The sequence below is a fragment of the Vulpes vulpes genome, chromosome 14 (genome assembly GCF_048418805.1).
Source record: "Vulpes vulpes isolate BD-2025 chromosome 14, VulVul3, whole genome shotgun sequence".
In the NCBI taxonomy this organism is placed as follows: domain Eukaryota; kingdom Metazoa; phylum Chordata; class Mammalia; order Carnivora; family Canidae; genus Vulpes; species Vulpes vulpes.
This window is the reverse complement of record NC_132793.1, coordinates 14,526,668-14,546,000: the sequence shown is the minus strand read 5'-3', so window position 1 is coordinate 14,546,000 and position 19,333 is coordinate 14,526,668. Positions and strand designations below refer to the sequence as shown.

The following is a 19,333-nucleotide window of genomic DNA, read 5'->3' as shown; positions in this document are numbered from 1 at the left end:
GGAGACCCGCACTGAACGCCGACCTTCTTCCGGCAGCTTGCTCCAGTAACAGGAAATCGCCTCAAGGCCCCCCGCCCAAGAAAGAGGGGTCCAAGTTATGATTGGTCGGCGCTCCTGTCAGTCTTCGCGAGAGGCGGGCTATCTTTCTCTAGCGATTGGAGAAAATGAGTGCCAGTCTGGGAATACCGTGTGTGATTGGATGTAACTGTGAGGGGGCGGAACCCAGGGCTGAATAATAAGAGCTGAGCGTCATTTCCCCTCTGTGAGAAAGCAAAGACGCCCCCAGACCCCTGAGCCCTCTCGGCCCTTAGGGCTCCTCCTGAGCTCCGTAACAGGCCACTCAGCTGAGGCCGACCCTTAAGGCATCCTGGACATGCGCCAGCCTGTAGGCCCTCACAGTGTGACCTCTGAATCCTAGTGTTGATCCGGGGGCCAGCCCCTGGTGTGGGCTGAGGGGGCGGCCATGGAGCTGGGCAGCTGCTTCAAGACCTACGAGGATTTCAAGGAGTGTTTCAGCGCCTACAAAAAGGAGAACAGGTGCTCCTTCATTCTCAGGGACTGCGTCTCCGTCCGCTTCCACAACCTCAACCATGGCACCTGCATCCGCGAGGACATCCTGTAAGGGCGGGGCAGGTCTGGGGCGGGGCAGGAGGGTGGGGAGGATGCCGGACTGTCCCCTGGAGGGAGGCCTTGGAGGAGGAGGAGGAGGAGGAGGAGGAGGAGGAGGAGGAGGAGGAGGGAGCGCAGCTGGGCCCTGGTCTCAGGGCAATCAACAGGCACCGAGCACCTGTCCTGTGCCTGGTGGAAAGAGCAAAACATTCCCAAGGCATCGCTTTTTGACCACCCACTTCCCCTTCATTCATTCACTCCATTATAGCTTTCCTGAAATAACTGCAATTTGCCCCATTCTTTGAGCACCTGCAGTATCCCTCGTACAAAGTACCGTCTTCACAAATGGATACAAAACGCCTCTGGGATGGTTTCCTCCATCAGTGTTCTCTTGACAAAGCAATGAACGGGGTCAGTTGTTGGTTAGTTTGCTCATTCATTCGTTTTCTACGTGGTTCTCGAGCTTCTGAGATTAACAACCGTTTTTTCAGACACTTCCCATGCCCCAGGCATCCTTCGCTGTTGTGTGCATGCTTTACCAGGCAGGGCTGTATTGAGAATTATAGATAAATGCTGTTTTTCCCTTTTGGCAGCTGAGAAAACAGGCTGAGAGGGTTGACAACTCCATTGTCTTCAGGGCTCGGGTGAAACAGCCCAGCGTCAGAAAGTTTTAATTTCACCCTAAGAGAAAGAATGATGAAATAACAACGGTCTTTGTAGCAGAGACCACAGAGGTGTGTGGTGACATGGAGAGCAGGCCCTATCTAATCAACTCCAGCTAATGGCCACCAGGTGGAAATGAAGATCCGGTGTTGCCAGAAATGGGAGCAGGACAAGAAATCCAAATTTGGGGCAATATCTCCACTTTTTAAAAAATTGCAAATCAGTTTAGATTTGAACACACTCTGAGGGGGCCAACTCAAGGAACGGTACAAGCTCCCTGTCTAAATTATTGTTAGGCAGTTAAGGGAGAGGAGAAAAGCTCTTCTTGAGTCTGTTGGACCTTGATGGTTTTCAGCTCAGAATAATCCACATGCCAAAGTGGCAAATTCTGGGGCAGCCTGTCCTGAACCCCATCAGTGGTTAAAAGGGAAAGCTCTGGAGCCAGAAAGACAGGCTTTACACTGGAAGTTGGGGAACACTTCATTTCTGTGACCGTTTCATCCTTTGTAAAATGAGATGGATGCGGTGAAGAGTAAATAACAGAAATGCGTATAGGAGCAGAAACGTGGTGCTCTGTAAGTACTCCGAAACTGTAATGAGGACATGTTAGAAAGTGGTACTGGGACTCAGTACTTTGAGAGGCAAATGTGCTGTAGGAATTATCACTAAATGATCAAAAGTCCCATTCCACTCGAACTTCTTTGATTTTTTTTTTTTAAGAGAAGTTTACCGGGTTTTTTTTGTTGTTTTTTTTTTTTTTTTTTTTGGATTTTATTTATTTATTCATGACAGGCACAGAGAGAGAGAGAGAGAGGCAGAGACACAGGCAGAGGGAGCAGCAGGCTCCATGGCAGGGAGCCCGACATGGGAGTCTGCCCCAGGTCTCCAGGATTCCACCCCGGGCTGAAGGTGGCGCTAAACCGCTGGGCCACCCGGGCTGCCCAACTTCTTTGATTTTTATGCCCAGTTTCCCCTCTCATATTTTTATATACAGTTGTTTTGTTTTTCTTTTGGGGGATTGATATTCTTCAAACACTCCATGAAGTATTCTCTCTCCACTGCCATTCAGTTTAATAGCTACTGCATTCCAGACACTCTGATTTTACAGGCATTGTTTTATTTAATCCTTACACACCCTTTGAACTAGGCCTTGTTATCTGAGTTTTCATTTTCCATGTATCCATAGTCACAAGGCCCAGTAGGAAAGCAGATGTCATATAAAAATCATGCTAATAAACCAGCCACTAAAAAAATTAGTCACTATTTAATAATGTCCTGCTTATCTCTACCAGTCTCATTAACATCTTTGGCACTCAGTTTCTGGCTAATCAATGGATGTGGTAAACATTAGGATAATACAATGGAAATAAAATGAATTGCAGGCTGAAATTACACATCTCCCAAGACCTGTAGGACTTGGGTCTCTGAAAGTAATGATGGAGAACCCCTTCCATCTCCCTCAGCCTGACACCCATGAACAAGGGAAGAAAGGAAGTCAACAAGGCTGATTATGTGAGGAATTTGACAAAGGATTTGCATAGTGAAGAATTAAATTAGGTCCTTGGGAAGCCTGATAGAGCTTAGGAATATTTCTGTAAAACCTTTCCATATTGTGAAAGACATGAATAAAGTATCAGTGTTTGGGGAAAAAAAAATATTTGATACTGTAAGTCATGCTTTAAGAATTTGTATACAGCTGCCATTATAACCTACATTTTGTTAAATATAATATTTTTTAAACTATTTAAGTGATCTCTACACCCAACATGGGGCTTGAATCACAACTCTGAAATCAAGAGTTGCTTGGTCTTCCAACTAACCCAGCCAGGTGCCCCTAAATATATTAACTTCATAATTTTAGTCTATTATAAGATTAAGTTTCACTCAAGTCTTTTTTTTTCCCACTATTTACTCTGATATGTTGTTTCTGGGGAATGTTTTTTGGCTGCAATTAACTGAAAACTCTGACTCAAAATGGCTTCTTTCTTAGAAGCTCAGAGGGGGGCCTCTGAGGGTCATTGTTTCCATGGCCCAGGCTTTTTGTGTCTTTCTACTCTGCCATCCTCAGGTCTCAAGCTTTGCCTGCAGAAAGGCTCCTCACGAAGGCAGAAGTCATATCCAAAGGGAAAAGCCTTCCTTGGTTTCCTGCAGATTTCCTCTCATGTTTTTTTCTTCAGAATTGGGCCAGTATCCATGCCCATTCCTAATGAGATTACCTTAATTGGCTTAGACTAGCCCTGAAGTACTTAGCTATGTGGGGGAGGAATGGCAACCCAAATTAAGTTGGCTTGCTGTTAGTAAGGAAGAAGGGGCTAAGGGCTGTTGAGTTAGCAACCCACAGATGCAGTCACAACATTTTAAATGAATTCACTTCTAGTGGTTCTGATTGGTTTTGGATGAGATGCTGACTTCTAATTGGTTTGGGATGAGGTACTGACTTTGATGAACTATAGACCAGTACTCTTGTTATTTCTGTGTTTACAGATAAGGATTTGGAGGCTTAGAGAAAGTGAAATGACTTGTCCAGGCTCACACAGCTAATAAGTGGTAGAGCTAGAACTTAAACTCAGATCTTCTGACTCAGAGTCTTGTTCCTAACTCAAGTTACATTGTCTAAAATGACTTTACCTATAAAAATCCTATTCATTGCTGAAGGTATGATTTACACACAAGGACACAAATCTTATGTAAAATTAATCAAAATCCGTAGTTAATCTGTACAAGTTCCCATAGAGGGAATTATTCTTTGTTCTATTGTAATATTGCTTGTACCTCTCCTTAACCATTCACTTGATTTTGACTTCACTGGCTACCTATGTGAGTCTCTCTCTGTTCACTAGACTTAGAGAGTGGAGACTAATGAGTCTATGTAGCCCTGTGAACAACTACTGTAGTATTCAGTACATAGCGGGACTTGGTAAATGTTTGAAATTAAACAAAGGACTTGTCCCATGTCGTAGTGAAAGTAACAATGCTAGGACCAGAAGCCAAGTTGTCTGACAGAATGTTCCCCATGCTCTGCCTAGTAAACTTGTCATGTTATACGAGGAGAATCATTTAATGTTCATTTGGCACATGTGCTTCAAGCATCTGGTGGGTGCCAGCTATGGGAGCCAACACGGGAACACACTGGTGATGCTGTCCAGTAGGGAATATAAACGCCTAGAAAGTGGATGGGAAGGAAGGCTGGCTGACTCCCTCCAGATCCCGAGTGAGCAGTCTGTGATATAAGCACTAAGGGAGATTCTTAAAGATGTGAAGCCTTGTGCCTGCCCTCAGGAGTCGATGTTTTAAGCTGGGAGGCAACTAGGTACAGACTAAAATAACAGAAGTGCTCAACAAGGTTGTTTTTGTTTTTTTTTTTAAGGATTTTATTTATTCATGAGAGAGAGGCAGAGACACAGGTGGAAGAAGAAGCAGGCTCTATGCAGGGAGCCTAATGCGGGACTCGATCCCAGGACTCCAGAATCACGCCCTGGGCCAAAGGCAGGCACCAAACCCCTGAGCCACCCAGGGATCCCCGCTCAACAAATTCTTAACAAAAGATTTGTATACTTCATTGTAGGCAGGTTATATCTCAATAAAAAAAGATGAAGCAAAGCAGGGAAAAAAGCAAGCTTCACCCTAGTACCTATTATGTTTGAAATGCATGATGCCAACAAGGACATTTAGTGATCTATAAGGAAGTTATTGGACCTGACTAGTGTGTTGAGGGTCAAGCTGAAGGGGTAAAAATTATTATTCTGAGAAAGGAGAGAGATTTTGACAACAAGACAGGCAGCATAAGGGTTAACTACACAGACACTAGCCAAGCAGGCTTAGTTCATATCCCAGATTCTTATCCTTGAGAACATTTTTAAGCCTGTTTCCCCATCTGTAAAATTAGGATAATAGAACCCCTTTCCTAGTATAAAGTGGTGCACATTAGGGGCTTAATAAAGCCTGGCATATGATACCTTAATACATGTTGTACTGGCAGGAAAGACTGTAAAAGCCTTGTTAACATATTGGGTATAGACGTGGAATAGGAGGAATTAGAATGGCAAAATTTCTACCCTGGGAGGTACAGTCAGTCATTAATAGGATCAGGAAAGGTTTGAAAGACCCTTATGGTTGGTGTTCACCAGTATCTTTTTTCGGAGTAGCCTAACAAACCTGCATTAAGAACACATGAAGTTGGGATGCCTGGGTGGCTCATGGGACACCTGGGTGGCTCAGCAATTGAGCATCTGCCTTGGGCTCAGGATGTGATCCGGGTCCAGGAATGGAGTCCACATCAGGCTCCCTGCAGGGAACTTGCTTCTCCCTCTGCCTGTGTCTCTGCCTCTCTCTTTGTCTCTCATGAATAAATAAATAAAATCTTTAAAAAAAAAAAAAAAAGAACACATGAAGTCAATCTCATTTGATGAGCTAGGGCTATGCTAAGATCTTAAGCCAGCAAAAGAGTAGGGCCCAGTCTGTGGGCTTGGGGAAGGCTTCCTAGAAACATTGATGGTTGCACATAGTCCTGAAGGATGAGTAAGCTTTAAGATGAAAACAGGTGGGAAGGGCATTCCAGAGAGAGACAAATACAAGCAAAGGCAGAGAACTGAGAGACAGCATAGTGAGTACAGGATGCTGTAGGCAGTTTGTCTTTCTAGGGCACAAAATGTGAGATGGTGAGGGGGTGGGAAGATTGGCTAGTGAGATAGGCAGAGGCAACACCTAGGTCACTATGACTGGCCTTGCCATACCAGTTGGCTGCCCAAGCCCCTCCTGGCCCTGAGCTGGGGATGGTGTTGCCATCCCAGCACTAGGCACACAACAGGTACAGGCATTTCCAGCCCTGGGCCATGCCACCCTGTTATTGTAGACCTGACGTATCCTGTTTTTCTAAGCTTACCCCACAGGGTGGGTAGACAGGACCAGCAAGATTAGAGTGTTTGGAAAGGGTTAGTGAGAAGTCCAGGCTGTGTCACGTCATGCCAGAGGCTGAGATTTTTTTTCCCTTCTCCTTGTTGCTGGGACACTCCCTGAGGAGGCAGGGGTGCAACCTGTGCCACCCATGGTCTATGAGTCATTTATCAGAACATCTTTGATAAGCATCTGCTGAAAGAATAGCATTGTGTTAGGTGCTTGGAATACACTGAGAAATAACTCAGTCCTGTCACTTGACAATAGCCCCATCCAATTATAAAGGTACTTTATAAACATCCAAGAGAATGTCATAAGACATAAGAGCTATAATAACAGTAGCAGACTTTGATTTAGCATAAATAAAAGGGTGAACCAGGCTCTGGGCTATTATGTCTCAGGCTTCTTTAATACATATAACAATCTTTTTTTTTTTTTTTTTTTTTTTTTTTTAAGATTCTATTTATCCATGAGAGACACAGAGAGAGGCAAAGAATAGGCAGAGGGAAAAGCAGGCTCCCCACTGGGAGCCTGATGTGGGACTTGATCCCAGAATCCCGGGATCATGACCCGAGCCAAAGGCAGACACTCAACCACATTGCCACCCAGGAGCTCCTCTTTTTTTTTTTTTTTTTTTTTAAGATTTTATTTTTAAATGATCTCTACACCCAGTGTGGTGGAGCTCAAACTTACAAACCCAAGATGAAGAGTTGCACATTCTACCCATTGAGCCAGACAGGGCTAATCCTCATAACAGTCTTAATAAGACAGTCTCATTTTATGACTAGGAAACTGCACACAGAGAGGTAAAGTGACTTGCATAAAGTCAAAGATCTTACGAGTGATGGAGTCCTTATTAATATCCAGGTAGTCAGCCTCCAGCATCTCTCTCCAGTTTAACCACTAGTTATGCTGCCACCCAGAGAAGTTTTAAGCCTTTTATGTTAAATAAATGCAATGAATTCCAAGAAGGGAGCAGTTACTATGGGTTGAAACATCCACAAAGGCTTACTGGAGAAGGTGAGACCTGATTTGGCCTCGAAGCATGGGTTGAATGATGATAGGAAAAGAACAGATATTCAATTTAATTATCCCTCTCCTTTGTTTATTTAAGATTATTTGAGAGAGACAGCAGAGCATGTGAGAACATGAGTGAGAGGGAGGGGTAGAAGGAGAGGCTGTGGCTTGAACCCAGGACCCTGGGATCATGAGGTGAGCCAAAGGCAGATGCTTAACTGATTCAGCCACGTAGGTGCCCCTATCCCTCTCCTTTGAATCATCACTTTCATCCTAGAATGGCAAAGCTAAAGGGACCCGAAGGTCATCTAGCCCCGGGATTCTTAGACTCTCTTGGGATTTGGACATTTTTGTTTAAGTGAAAGATGAATAGAGATCTTTCCTCTGAGAGAAGGCCACTTGTATCTTTGCTGTCTGGAGGAGGAGGAGGCAAAAGCAGTAGTTCCCCAAAAGGCAAGAACATAAAGGACATTTTAAACAGTGAGTAACCAGCTGGCCCTCTGCTGCCGCCTCTTGTCTGTTTTCCCTCGTGTCTTGCCTCATGCTGAATCACTGGGAGCTGCAGACAGGCCACAGAGCATGAATGAAAGGAGTGGGGGCTTTGAACTGCTGATGATGAAAATGAATGCAGTGTCAGTTGGGCAGGGTCTTGACAAAAGAGCTAAACACTTTGGGATTGGAATGTGAATATCAGTCTTCCTTCCCTACGTCCTACACTGCCTCGTGGTCTCTGGGACACATAGCAGCCACTGTAAGTCCCTACGGGGTCTTGTCTTAGAAAGGGGTGGGCAGTACCTTTCTCACTGTCACCTCTACCTTCCTTAGATATGTGCAGGTGAAATTTGTCTGTATTCGGACTCAGTCAAACAGGAAGAGAACATCAGAGGTGGACATGTGCCCAGCATACTTGCTCCTGCGGTACAATGAGAAACTGGATAGATTGTTCATCAGTGAACTCAACACCCAGCACATCCACGTTGACTACAAAACTGCAGGTCCCAGAGGAGACACCGCTGGCAAATCTCAGAAGACCGTATGCCTGCAGAAACCCCAGCCTGCGCAGCCCATGATCGAGAAGGACCTTGACCTGGCCAAGAAGTCCCTTGTTGAACCATCATTTTGCTTAGATAAGGTCCAAACACCCTCAAAGCCAGAGCAGGAGGGAATCACTCCTTCTGACCTGGCCAAGATAGCCAAAGTGATGAAAAACTTTCTTAAGGTGGATGAGGGTTCCATGGCTTCACTCAGCGTGGGCAACAGCCAAGACCTGGACCGGTTGAGCTTCCAGAGCAGCAAGATGAGTGATCTGTTTATCCGCTTCCCAGAGAATCTCTTGCTACACCGGGTGGAGAACGCCCAGGGCCACATCCTTTATGCTTTCTTGGTGGAGAACAAGGAACGAGAGGGTCGAGTGGTACACTTTGCCGTGCTTCAGGCTGAGACGGCTACCTCTGTGGCCAAGATGCTGAGTATCTTCACGGAGTTCAACTGTGACTGGCCCAAGGTCAAGGTGGTGTTTGTGGATCCCTCCTTCCCCCATCGAGCCATCCTGCAGGAGATCTTCCCTGCTGCGCGCATCCTCCTCTCTATCTACCACACCACCCGGCTCCTGGAGAAGAAGTTGCATCGGAGTTCAGCAAATCCATCCTTTAAAAGGCTCATGAAGGAAGCCCTGCGGGAGGCGGTGTTTGTCACTTCTGATGCCAGCCTGCAAAATCTCTGTCAGATGTCCCAAGCCCTCCTAGACGAGGAGCTCTTCAGCTTCCTCCAGGCCCACTGGTTCTCCTGTGAGCTGCTGTGGTACATGCACGTGAGGAAAGGCCTACATGCGTGTAACACATACATGGATAGCCTAGATGTCATCACCAGCAAGGTGTCCAGCCTTTTCCGGGAACAGCAGTCTTTGCTGGACTGTATCCTCCGCTTTGTAGATTATATAGACTTCTTTAATACCAAAGGCTTGAAGAATGTGCCCACAGCTCCTCCCAAGTTAAAGAGAGCCCGGCCAGCCAGCCTGCCACCAAAGCCCAAGAAGGCGTTTGGAGTCTGTGGGGGCAACCTCAGCAGGCTCCCCATGGAAGAGACCAAGCCCGGCCCCCAGCGGGTGCAGCTGCAGCAGCAGCCACAGGTATGGCCCTCCCAGGGCGGCATGCTGGATGCCTTGCATGAGAGTGGCTCCCAGCTGGCCTATAAGCTGTGCCAGAACGAGTGGGAGGTGGTACAGAACTCCACCCACCTGGTGGACCTGGCTGGCTCCTCTGTGGACATTCAGCTACTAGAGGATTCTCACCATGTTAGCAAAGATGGCTGTAGCTGCAGCTGTTCCTTTCAACAGTCGTACCACCTGCCATGCCGGCACATTCTGGCCCTGCTGCATACCAGCCAGAAGCCCGTGGGTGAAGCCATGGTGTGCCGCCGGTGGCAGAAGAGGTACCAGCACCTCCTCGGGCCCAACGGGGAGCTCCGGGACCCTGTCATGATCCCAAACACAGGCCAGCCAGGGAAGCAAGGACGGAGTGACATGATTCAGGACCTAAGCAGGGAGCTGGCAAACCTGCTCATGCAGAGTGAAGGGCCAGAGCTAGAGGAGCGCTATTCCACCCTGCGCAAGATTGTGGACATCTGGGCGGACCCCTGCCAGCCTCCTGAGCCCAGTCAGCAGCCAGAGGACTTCAAGGATGTGGGCCGCCTCCCTTTCCTCTGGGGAAAGCCAGAGGAAGGGGAGGGACTCCCTCTTGCTGGAGCCACAATTCATGACTGAAGCACTAGCACTGGCACGCTGGACCACAGATCCCTCTTCTTGGAAGTCGGAGAGCCCAAGGCGGGCAGGACATGCTAGGGTCAGCATTTCAACCAGTGTCCCTACGTAGGGCTAGGAAGATAGTTACATCAGGGGGTAGAAGAACCCCACTACATGACAGTCCTTCAAGCCTACCCCTCTTCTGCCCTACCTTTGTCATTCTTTGGGAGCCTCCTTCATTGTCAAGGCCAAAGTTATCTCCATGCTGAAAGGTCATCCCTCTTTCTGCTCATCTCCTGAGATCAGAGATCTCACTCCCATTAGAGTTGAACTCCTGCCCTAGTATAGGGCGAGACAGTCTATACCTGGGAAAAGGACCTGTTTTCAGGGACAGAGGGTGATCCTTGGCTGTTGCTGCTCTTTACAAAGAATATGTTATTTGTACTTATTTTTATTCACATTAAAGTTTTTTTTTTTTGTTTTTTTTTTTAATAAAATCAAACAAGCTGGGGAAATGTGTGCTGTTTGGACAGGGAAGGAATCTAATGGGGGTTGTGGGGCCAAACAGAATCTGATGCCTTAAATTCAAAGACTTAGCAGTCTGCCACCAACTTCATCCTCTTCCCACCAACCAAGCCTTCAACAAGGATTTCATGCCGCCTAGAATTCTAGCAGGAAGCCACCAAATAGATGTGGGGCGAGGGAAACCTGAACCCTAGAGTCTACTACCTGCACTTGCTGGGAGACTGTGGGCAGGTTTCTAATTTCTTTGACCCTACGTTCCTCATCTGTAAAAATGAGTCTTGGCCTGTTCTAATCCCAATTTGCCATCTAGATTTATATAAACAGAACTTTTTCCTTCCAGTTCTAAGCACCAGCCTGGACTTTTGTTGTTGCTAGTTTATAATCTTAACCACCTAAATCCTGGGAGCTACCCAGCTTTCCAGGATGTTCTGTTCAGGGGAACCGAGGTCAAAGGTGGCAGTCTGCCTTGGTTCCTGCGCTCGTCTGCCAGTCTGCCCTGACCTTATAAAGATCACCGCGCGCTACCGGATCTCTTCTACAAAACAATGGAGGGGGCGGGGCTGGGCAACAGAAGGTTCAGCTCTCACAAGATCTGGATTTCCTCAGCTGTAATGGAGAGGGCAGATTTCGAGGCCTGGGCCTCAGTTTCCCCATAAAGCAGGAGACACGGTACAATTACAGAGGCACCCTTTCCTCCCCTCCACCTTCCCCCGGGCTTTGGAATTTGACCAGACAAGAAAGAAAGAAAAAAAAAATCCATAAAGCACCGCTGTTTATTTCCCTTTAAATTTTCGACCCCTGAGGAGTTTCCATAGCAACATGCCCTTCCCGCGTCCGGTCCCCACGCGGGGCTGCGGAGTTCCAGCCTCCCGGCTCCGGCTCTCTAGGATCCTGGTGTCCTCGGGCTCTCATTGGCCACCGCCAGCCGAGCCCCTCGTAACCCTGGGAACAGCGCCCGCCCACAGATCGCCGGGCTACGATTGGCCTAGGCCCCAAAGGCCGAACGCGAACTCTTCAGGCCATTGGCCCGAGTCTCGGCGAAGCTGGCGCCGCGGTTGGTGAGCCTAGAGGTCAGTCAGAGTCAGAGCCAGGGTCAAATAGGGAGAAATGGCGACGGAGCCAGGCCGTAGGTGAGTGATTTCTGAAGGGGTGAAGGTGTGAGGCAACTGATGACCGCGGTCAGCCATGACAGCTCCCAAAGGGGTGGGAGGTTGACTTCTCTTCTGGCTCCGGCCGGACTCGGGACGCGAACGTCCGACCTCTACATCCCCCCACCCGGGTGAGAGGTCACAGGCTGCGCCCCCTCTCTGGTGTTTGGACCTCAGGTACTGTGCAAAGCAGCCAGGATGTCGAGCCAAAGGCTCAGCTTCCAGCTACTTGCAGAGTAATGGTGGGCAAGTCACTTAACCTCTTTGAACCTCAGTTTCTCATCTGTAAAATGGGGACAGTAACCCGGTTTGGGGCCAAATTGAGTAAACACTGGGACAGAGTACTGCATTTAGAGGGATTTCTGGGGAGGCAGGAGAAGTCAGCCATGCACATTCGATAGCCCCTGTTTGTGGTTCAAGGGCTTGAAGCTCAGAGGGAGTCACTGACTTGCCCAGCATCATAAAAGTTCTCTTATGTATACTAGGACCAAATGGAAGAATGGATGCCAAGCAGTAATCTGTAAATATAATGTGCTAAACAAATATTTTAAATGCTGTTTGAGGAGAAAAAAAAAAGACCATATGCAGCTCTAGCCTTCACACCCACTTAAATCTCTTGGAACTGAATCTTTCCATGGCCAGCTTATCAGTTAGGTCTCAGCTCCAATGTCATCTCCCTCCCCAGCAAGAGAGAGCTTCCCTGACCACCTTAACTGAAGTATCCCTCCCTCCCCCAACTTACCTTCTACCTGTTACCCAGTTTTGTGGTCTTGCTAACCTTCATTGCCTGTTATATCTTTGTTTACATGTTTATTGTGTATCTCACCCAGGACAGTGAGGATACAGAGTAAGCAATATTGTCTGGATGAATAATTGAGGAACCAAGCCCCTACTGTCTCCTTAAACTTCTGTTCCTCTCCATAGGCCCATCTTTGGAACAAGATCGGGGAACTACATTCCAGCCTCAAGCTTCAACTTAGTTGGAGCTTGAGATCCTGAAAGTCTCCTGGACAGCAGCCTTGCAGAGAAAATATTTTGACTGTGGCATCTAGACATCTCCCATCTCCCTCATGGCCCTGACAATGCTGAATGAGCTCTTGATTGAGGACCCAAACCCACCTATGCTGCTGTATCAGGTTAGCAAGACTGCTCAGTTAGATACCCTCAACTACCAGAGCTGCTTTATGCAAGGTGTCTTTGCCCATTTCCCTGAGATCTTATTTATCCACCGGACCTATAACCCAATGGGCAAGGTGCTATATACCTTCCTGGTAGATGGACCTCGGGTGCAGCTGGAGGGTCATCTCGCCCGGGCAGTCTACTTTGCCATTCCTGCCAAAGAGGATGCTGAGGGCCTGGCCCAGATGTTCCAGGTGTTCAAGAAGTTTAACCCAGCATGGGAGAGAGTCTGTACCATCCTGGTGGATCCTCACTTCCTCCCCTTGCCCACCCTTGCTATGGAGTTTCCCGCGGCCGAGGTCCTGCTCTCAGCCTTCCATATCTGTAAGTTCCTCCAGGGCAAATTCTATCAGCTGTCACTTGGACAGCCTGTGGAAAGGGTGCTCCTTACTTCCCTGCAGAGCACGATGTGCTCAGCCACAGCTGGCAACCTAAGGAAGTTGTATACACTCCTGAGCAGCTGCATCCCTCCTACCCAGCTGCCCGAGCTCCACTCACACTGGCTGCTCAACGACCGCATCTGGCTGGCCCACCGCTGGAGAAGCCGAGCTGAGAGCAGCCGCTACTTCCAAAGCCTGGAGGTCACCACCCGCGTCCTCAGCCAGTTCTTCGGCACTACCCCATGTGTGGAACAAGGCATGGTCTCTCTGCTCCGATACATGCACCAGAACTCTGGAGACAAGGCAAGTTTTAGCCTGGGCCTGAGTCTCCAGAACAATCATGCCGCCTTAGACATCAGCCCCGAAAGCCCCAAAGTGGAGCAGCTAGTAGAAGCCCGCATCCAGCACTCCCTCAATGCCATCTGCACGGGGCCAGCTGCCCAGCTCTGTCTGGGTGAACTCGCTGTGGTCCAAAAATCTGTGCACCTCATTGGCTCCGGTTCAGAAAAGGTGAACATCCAGATCCTGGAGGACACCCATAGGGTGCAGCCCCAGCCCCCTGCCAGCTGCAGCTGCTACTTTCACCAGGCCTTCCACCTGCCCTGCCGCCACATCCTAGCCATTCTCAGTGCCCACCACCAGGTGCTCCAGCCCGACATGCTGCCAGCTCAGTGGACAGCAGGCTGTGCTGCCAGTCTAGACAACATCCTGGGCAGCAAGTGGAGTGAGACGCTGGATAAGCACTTGGCCGTGGCTCTCCTCACTGAGGAGGTGGGCCAGCTCTTGCAGCACTGCAGCCAGGAGGAGTTTGAACGGAGGTACAGCACCCTGCGGGAACTGGCAGACAGCTGGATCGGCCCTTATGAGCAGGTTCAGCTCTGATTACCCTAAATGCCCAGAGATGTTCATACACACGTACACACTCACACCCACCCACCCACACACAACACACACACACACACACACACTATTATACTCCTGCGGGCCCTCTTCCCAGGAAAGGACAAGGGTCTTCTATTCTACTACAGTGTGCTACCTAAAATGTGTCTAGTTCCCTAAGACAGGAGTCAGCAAACCTTTTTTGTAAAGGGCCTGGCAATAAATATTTTAGACTTTGCTGACCACAGTCTCTGTTGTATATATATTCTTGGTTTGGTTTTTGTTTGTCAGCCTTTTCAAAAGATTAAAACCCACTTAGCTCAAGGGCCTTACTGAAACAGGTGGCTTCTGTTCTAGAGTAAGACACTGGGTGTAGATAAGGGATCAAGGGCAGGAGTTTGGTAATAGCTTCTGCAGTCATTAGATGACTCCTCTGAGTCACAGAGGAGAGGAGATGGGTCCCAGCCTTTGTCCCCCGGCCCCCACCCAGAGGTCATTAAAGTCAAATGTTGTCTGTTCCAGCACTTGACTAGTTTTTGTTGTCTTCTAGAAGACAGCAAATATTGTGGAAAGAATAGATTTTGGAGTCTGACACTACATGCAAATCTTGGGTTTTTTCTCTGCCTGATTTTTGAGGCCTGGTTGTGCCTTTTACTAGCTCTGGGACATCAGGCAGGACACCCCTCAAAAGGCTCAATCTGTTCATCTGTAAAAATGGAGATCCTCAGAGCATTGGTAAGATTAAAGGGGAGCCTGCATGTAATGGGCCCAATGACCAGTGGGCGCTCAAATAACTGTTCATTTTCCTTCCTTGCCTCTGGTCCGTCCCATCACTTGCCCTCAGCTGGCTGAGAAATGTAAGGTAAGAGGAAAGCTCACATGGCCTAGGACTTTGTACATCTTGATCAAATCCCAAAACTGTACAAGAGAGGCCTCCACTCCAAGCTGGGCTCCCTCAGGTAATTTTCATTATAACTACCCTGAGAAGACCTATCTCCTGACTTAGTGATATCTGGAGAAACTTCTGGGGTCTGGGCCCTGATGACTCAGATGAAAGGCTTGTGTTCATCAGGGTGGCTCAAACAACCACCCTCTCCCCCCATCCTTGTCACAGGTACCCCCAATTCTGTCTGTCCAAAAACCATGCGGAGAAGCCACCCTATGTGTCTGGTGCTATTTCATCCAGCTACAAGCAGGAGCCAGGAGGCTGGCCTCTCCTGGATCTCATTAGGGGCATTTGCCCTGAGGCTGTGTGGGCATGTGTCTGCTCACACCGCGCCCCTTCCATAACCCCTTCTGGCTCTGGATGGGCCATCATGAAAGCTTGAGCAGCCCTGATCAGGTCCTCTTCCCTCAGGCCTGGGACAGGCACGGTGGGGATGCCAGCGATCATCATGGCCAGGGTAAGGATGCAGATGTCAGGCTGGGAGCCGGCCTCCGTCCCCCCTGCCTCGGAGGGCATCGGTAGAACCCCTGGTGACAGCCCACACAGCAGCAGGGGCCCAGGCCTGCTGGGGCCACCCAGCTGGGGAGCTCTGCTTCTGGAGCAGCCATCCTCCCAGCCCAGGCTCTCTGGGTGCCTTGCATAGGGGAATTTGTGGTTGTATCGGCCATACTCAGTCCGCTGTAGTATCTCCCAGCTAGCCCCCCCAGGGCAGCCTCTGGCTTCCGGCACTGCCAGGGCTGGGCCCCAGGCCTGGGCAACAGGTGCCACCTGCTCAGCTTTCTGGCTCAGTGGGCCTAGTCCACCAGAGGCCACCACCACTGGCTCTACAGGACTGTAGAGGCCAAGGGATGAGCCTGGAGAAGCAGCCCCACCTGTAGAGACAAGAATGAGATGGAATGTTATTCTTGGTCTCTTTCAGGAGGCCCTGAGGGGCAGGGCATAGGAGCAGAATATTAAACAGGAGCAATTAAGACCAGCCCAGGAGGGCTGTCTAGTGGTTGGGAACTAGGTGTTTTACTCATATCCGCACCCCCAGTCCCCAGCACCAAGTAAGGAATGGAGAAGTGTTTGTTGAATGAACGAGTGAGCAAGCAGGTAGTTCCTGGTAAGGACTTTTGGAAGGCTTTCTTCAGAGAATTGACTCTAAGGCCAGCCCAAAAATGTCCAGCAGAACCTCCACCTCCCCAGAGCCAGGAAACAAGTTTTCAGGGAAAGCTGTGGTACCCCTTCCAATTCCAGGAGCCCCTCTCTCACCTTGGCTGGAAGGCAGAAGACCTTGATGAGTTTGTGGAGACACGAAGTAGGACATGGCTGCCCCAAAGCCCCCATTTGTGAGGGAACAGTCATCTGCCTCCTGTCCTACCCTTCCCACCATTCTAGAATGTCACCTCATAGTCCCTGCCCTTTACACCTGGAACCCACCTCACAGCATTGACCTGTTCATTCTAGAACCTGTATATTACAATGGGATGGGGTTAAAAGAGTGCTGGACCAGGAACTGGACATTCTAGGTTCTTACCTCTACCTTGGGCAAGTCACTCAGACAGTTTTGTTCCTCAATATTCTCCTCTGTAAAGCAGAAGTAATGACTACCCACTACCTCACCAGAAGTTGTAGGGATGATATGAAGCTATTTGTATGGAAGCAAATGATCAGAGATACAAATAGAGGCAAGTGCTTTGTGCTCTGCAGCATGAGAGGAGTGCTCTGCACTCATTCATCTGCTGTGTGACTTTGGAATACATTTCCATCCTAGGCTTTGGCTTCCCATCTCCAAAATGATGTCGTTGGTCCAGGGCACTGGGTCTCACCCTGGGATGCACATTAAATTCTCCTGGGAGCATTCAGAAATCCTGATGCCCGGCCTCACCTCACACCAATTAAATCAGAATCCCAGAGTCGGATCCAGTTAGCAGTATTTTTCAAAGTCCCTCAAATGGTTATTATATATGCCAAAATCAAGATCTCTATTCTAGGGGAATCCTAAATCCTGGCTGTGTATTAGAATCTCTGAGGAGCTTTTCCAAAGAACAAAGTCTAGGCCTGATCCTCTGACAAATGGAATGAGAATCTCTGGAAATGGGGTTCGGGGCATCAGCTCTTTAGTTTATCCCAGAGAACCTGAATGAGTAGGGTCCCAGGCTAGGAACCACTGGTCTTGGTGACATCAGAAATGCTCTCTCTTGTTCAGACCTGCTGACCCACAGTGATTCTAAAAGAAGTGCCCCTCATGGGCTTCCAGGGCAAGGAGACCCTCCAGTGATTGGTGTCAGCACCAGCTGTGTTTATTTCCAGGCCTGGCTGGCAGCGGTATGGCCAGTTTCAGACCAGCCACAGCTCCGGGGCCAGGACAGGCTCATGTGGCCCAATTCCAGGGTGGCTGCAGGCCTCTACTCATACTTGCAGAAATCCTTAAGTCCTTTCGGCAGGTGGAGCCCATCAATGGCCAACCGGTGCACCACGCTCCTCTGGATGACTAGGCGGCACAGAGTCTGCAGGGATGGCACTGTGGAGAGAAGGCTGTCAAAGACAAACTGAAACGGAGAGGGGAGGGGTCTGAGGGTGACACCCAGAAGATCTAGGTCCTGGTTCTCCCTCTGTCATTAGCTTGGGCTAGTCCCTTCTGCTCTGAAGGCCTAGCTTTCGTCATAGGGCTGCACGTGTGGTTGAGATAAGTACCTCTTTGAAAACATCCACAATGTTGCCAATTTCTATTTTAACTCTCCCTTAGCAGTTTTGGGGGTGGAGGGCTATAGGTAGTGACTGATTCCCCTGTGCATGGCCCAGCCTCCAGCACAGGTCTGACACCAAGGGGGTTCTAGTTCACTGAATTCATAAATAAGGGACTTAATGGAGATATAAAGGGCCAGACCCCATGATTAAGACGTCTCAATCTGGGACCTACGATGCCTTTAAACTGGGATGCCCAGGGCAGCCCGGGGTGGCTCAGCGGTTTAGCGCTGCCTTCGGCCCAGGGCGTGATCCTGGAGACCAGGGATTGAGTCCCACATCAGGCTCCCTGCATGGAGCCTGCTTCTCCCTCTGCCTGTATCTCTGCCTCTCTCTCTCTCTCTCATGAATAAATAAATAAAATCTTTAAAAAAATAAACTGGGATCCCAAATCCAGAAGCATTTGTCTAATAAAAGAGCACAGGATTTAAAGGAAAAAAAAACCAAAAAAACAAAAAAGAGCAAACCATTTACACAGCAGCCCAAGTGTAAAATCAGTTTAGAATCCCTGCCCTAGGTTAATGCAGAAAATACTAGCAAAGCAAAGATCCTAATGGATCACAGCCAAGATGGCCAAACTGAGGCCCAGAGCCAGGGAGCTACTTGTCCAAGATCGCAAACAGAGGGAGAACCTGAAGTCAGATTCCCCCAACTTCGAAACTAACGCTGGACAGACCAGGCAGGGCCTTGCCAGCTGGCTTGGGAATCCTAGCAAGTTGCGGTCCCCACGCTGGGCCAGGAGGGGTCGCTGCCCAAGGGGTGGGATACCTACAGCCATACTCGAGCTGGACCAGGCGCACGCTCTTGGTGGAGGCAAACACGTCCACCACTGCGTAGAGGGGCTGGGCGGCTGGCAGCCCCCGGGCGCTGGGGCCCATGTCCTCGCCGTTGATGACGATGTGCATGTCGGCCGTGCCGTCCGGGCGCGGACAGAAAAGAACGCCCAGGCGGCTGCGGCGCGCGGTCGGAGGCAGCACGTTCAGCTCATACAGCTGATCCAACAGATGGCTGTAGAGCCCGGGCCGGCTGCGACCCACCAGGCGGTCGCGGGGAATTCGAAACTGCTCGATGCACAGATACGGTTCCACCAGGAGGGCAGGGGGGCGGCTGGGAGCCAACGCCTCTGCCTCCGGGCGGTCCTCCCGGGGCACGCGGTTGTGATGGCGCGTGATGGCGAAGACCCAGGTGTGGCCGAGGCTGACCAGGTCGGGCAGCGAAAACTCGGGCACGGCGGCCAGAGTGGCGGGGTCCAGCGCGGTCAGGCCGAGGCGCAGGTGCCCGCACCAGCCCAGCTCTTTCTCCTCGATCTCGACCAGGAATACCTGGCCCGGGGCCAGCGGCTCGCGACTGAAGCATACGCCGTGAGCGAAGCTCTCCACGCGTGTGGCCCGCGTCCCGGAGGGGTCCACGCGGATGTTGGCACCGTGCACCTGGTGGAAGCGGGTGGGAGGGGGCTCGGGGCGCGCGGGTCTCCAGGGCGCACGCAGGCCCACGGGGTCGGAGACAGCAGCCATCTCCCGGCCACGAGACAGACCGGCGGGCGCCGGGGGCTATTTTGGGCGGCGAGCTCAGAGGGTGACCGCGGGGGCACCAAGTAAGGTATCCCTCCCACCCCCGCTGCCTT

General features: G+C 49.8%; 4 protein-coding genes across 4 annotated transcripts; 2 read left to right on the top strand and 2 right to left on the bottom strand.

The window, feature by feature from the left end:
• Nucleotides 1-49: 49 nt before the first annotated feature.
• ZSWIM3 (zinc finger SWIM-type containing 3) lies at nucleotides 50-14,275 on the top strand. Its single transcript, XM_072735738.1, has 3 exons — nucleotides 50-618; nucleotides 8,008-11,577; nucleotides 12,520-14,275. The coding sequence occupies exons 1-2, from the start codon at nucleotides 464-466 to the stop codon at nucleotides 9,941-9,943; spliced, it is 2,091 nt and encodes a 696-aa protein (XP_072591839.1). The 5' UTR covers nucleotides 50-463; the 3' UTR covers nucleotides 9,944-11,577; nucleotides 12,520-14,275.
• SPATA25 (spermatogenesis associated 25) lies at nucleotides 11,203-16,499 on the bottom strand. The gene is made up of 2 exons (XM_026014712.2): nucleotides 16,234-16,499; nucleotides 11,203-15,851 (listed from the first exon to the last, which is right to left on the bottom strand). Exons 1-2 carry the CDS (start codon nucleotides 16,352-16,354, stop codon nucleotides 15,220-15,222), a joined length of 753 nt encoding a protein of 250 aa, XP_025870497.2. The 5' UTR covers nucleotides 16,355-16,499; the 3' UTR covers nucleotides 11,203-15,219.
• On the top strand, nucleotides 12,666-14,275 carry ZSWIM1 (zinc finger SWIM-type containing 1). Its single transcript, XM_072735743.1, has one exon. It carries the CDS (start codon nucleotides 12,666-12,668, stop codon nucleotides 14,034-14,036), a length of 1,371 nt encoding a protein of 456 aa, XP_072591844.1. The 3' UTR covers nucleotides 14,037-14,275.
• Nucleotides 16,500-17,239: 740 nt separating the features above from the next.
• Nucleotides 17,240-19,328, bottom strand: NEURL2 (neuralized E3 ubiquitin protein ligase 2). Its single transcript, XM_026014711.2, has 2 exons — nucleotides 18,482-19,328; nucleotides 17,240-17,485 (listed from the first exon to the last, which is right to left on the bottom strand). Exons 1-2 carry the CDS (start codon nucleotides 19,221-19,223, stop codon nucleotides 17,370-17,372), a joined length of 858 nt encoding a protein of 285 aa, XP_025870496.1. The 5' UTR covers nucleotides 19,224-19,328; the 3' UTR covers nucleotides 17,240-17,369.
• Nucleotides 19,329-19,333: the final 5 nt, after the last annotated feature.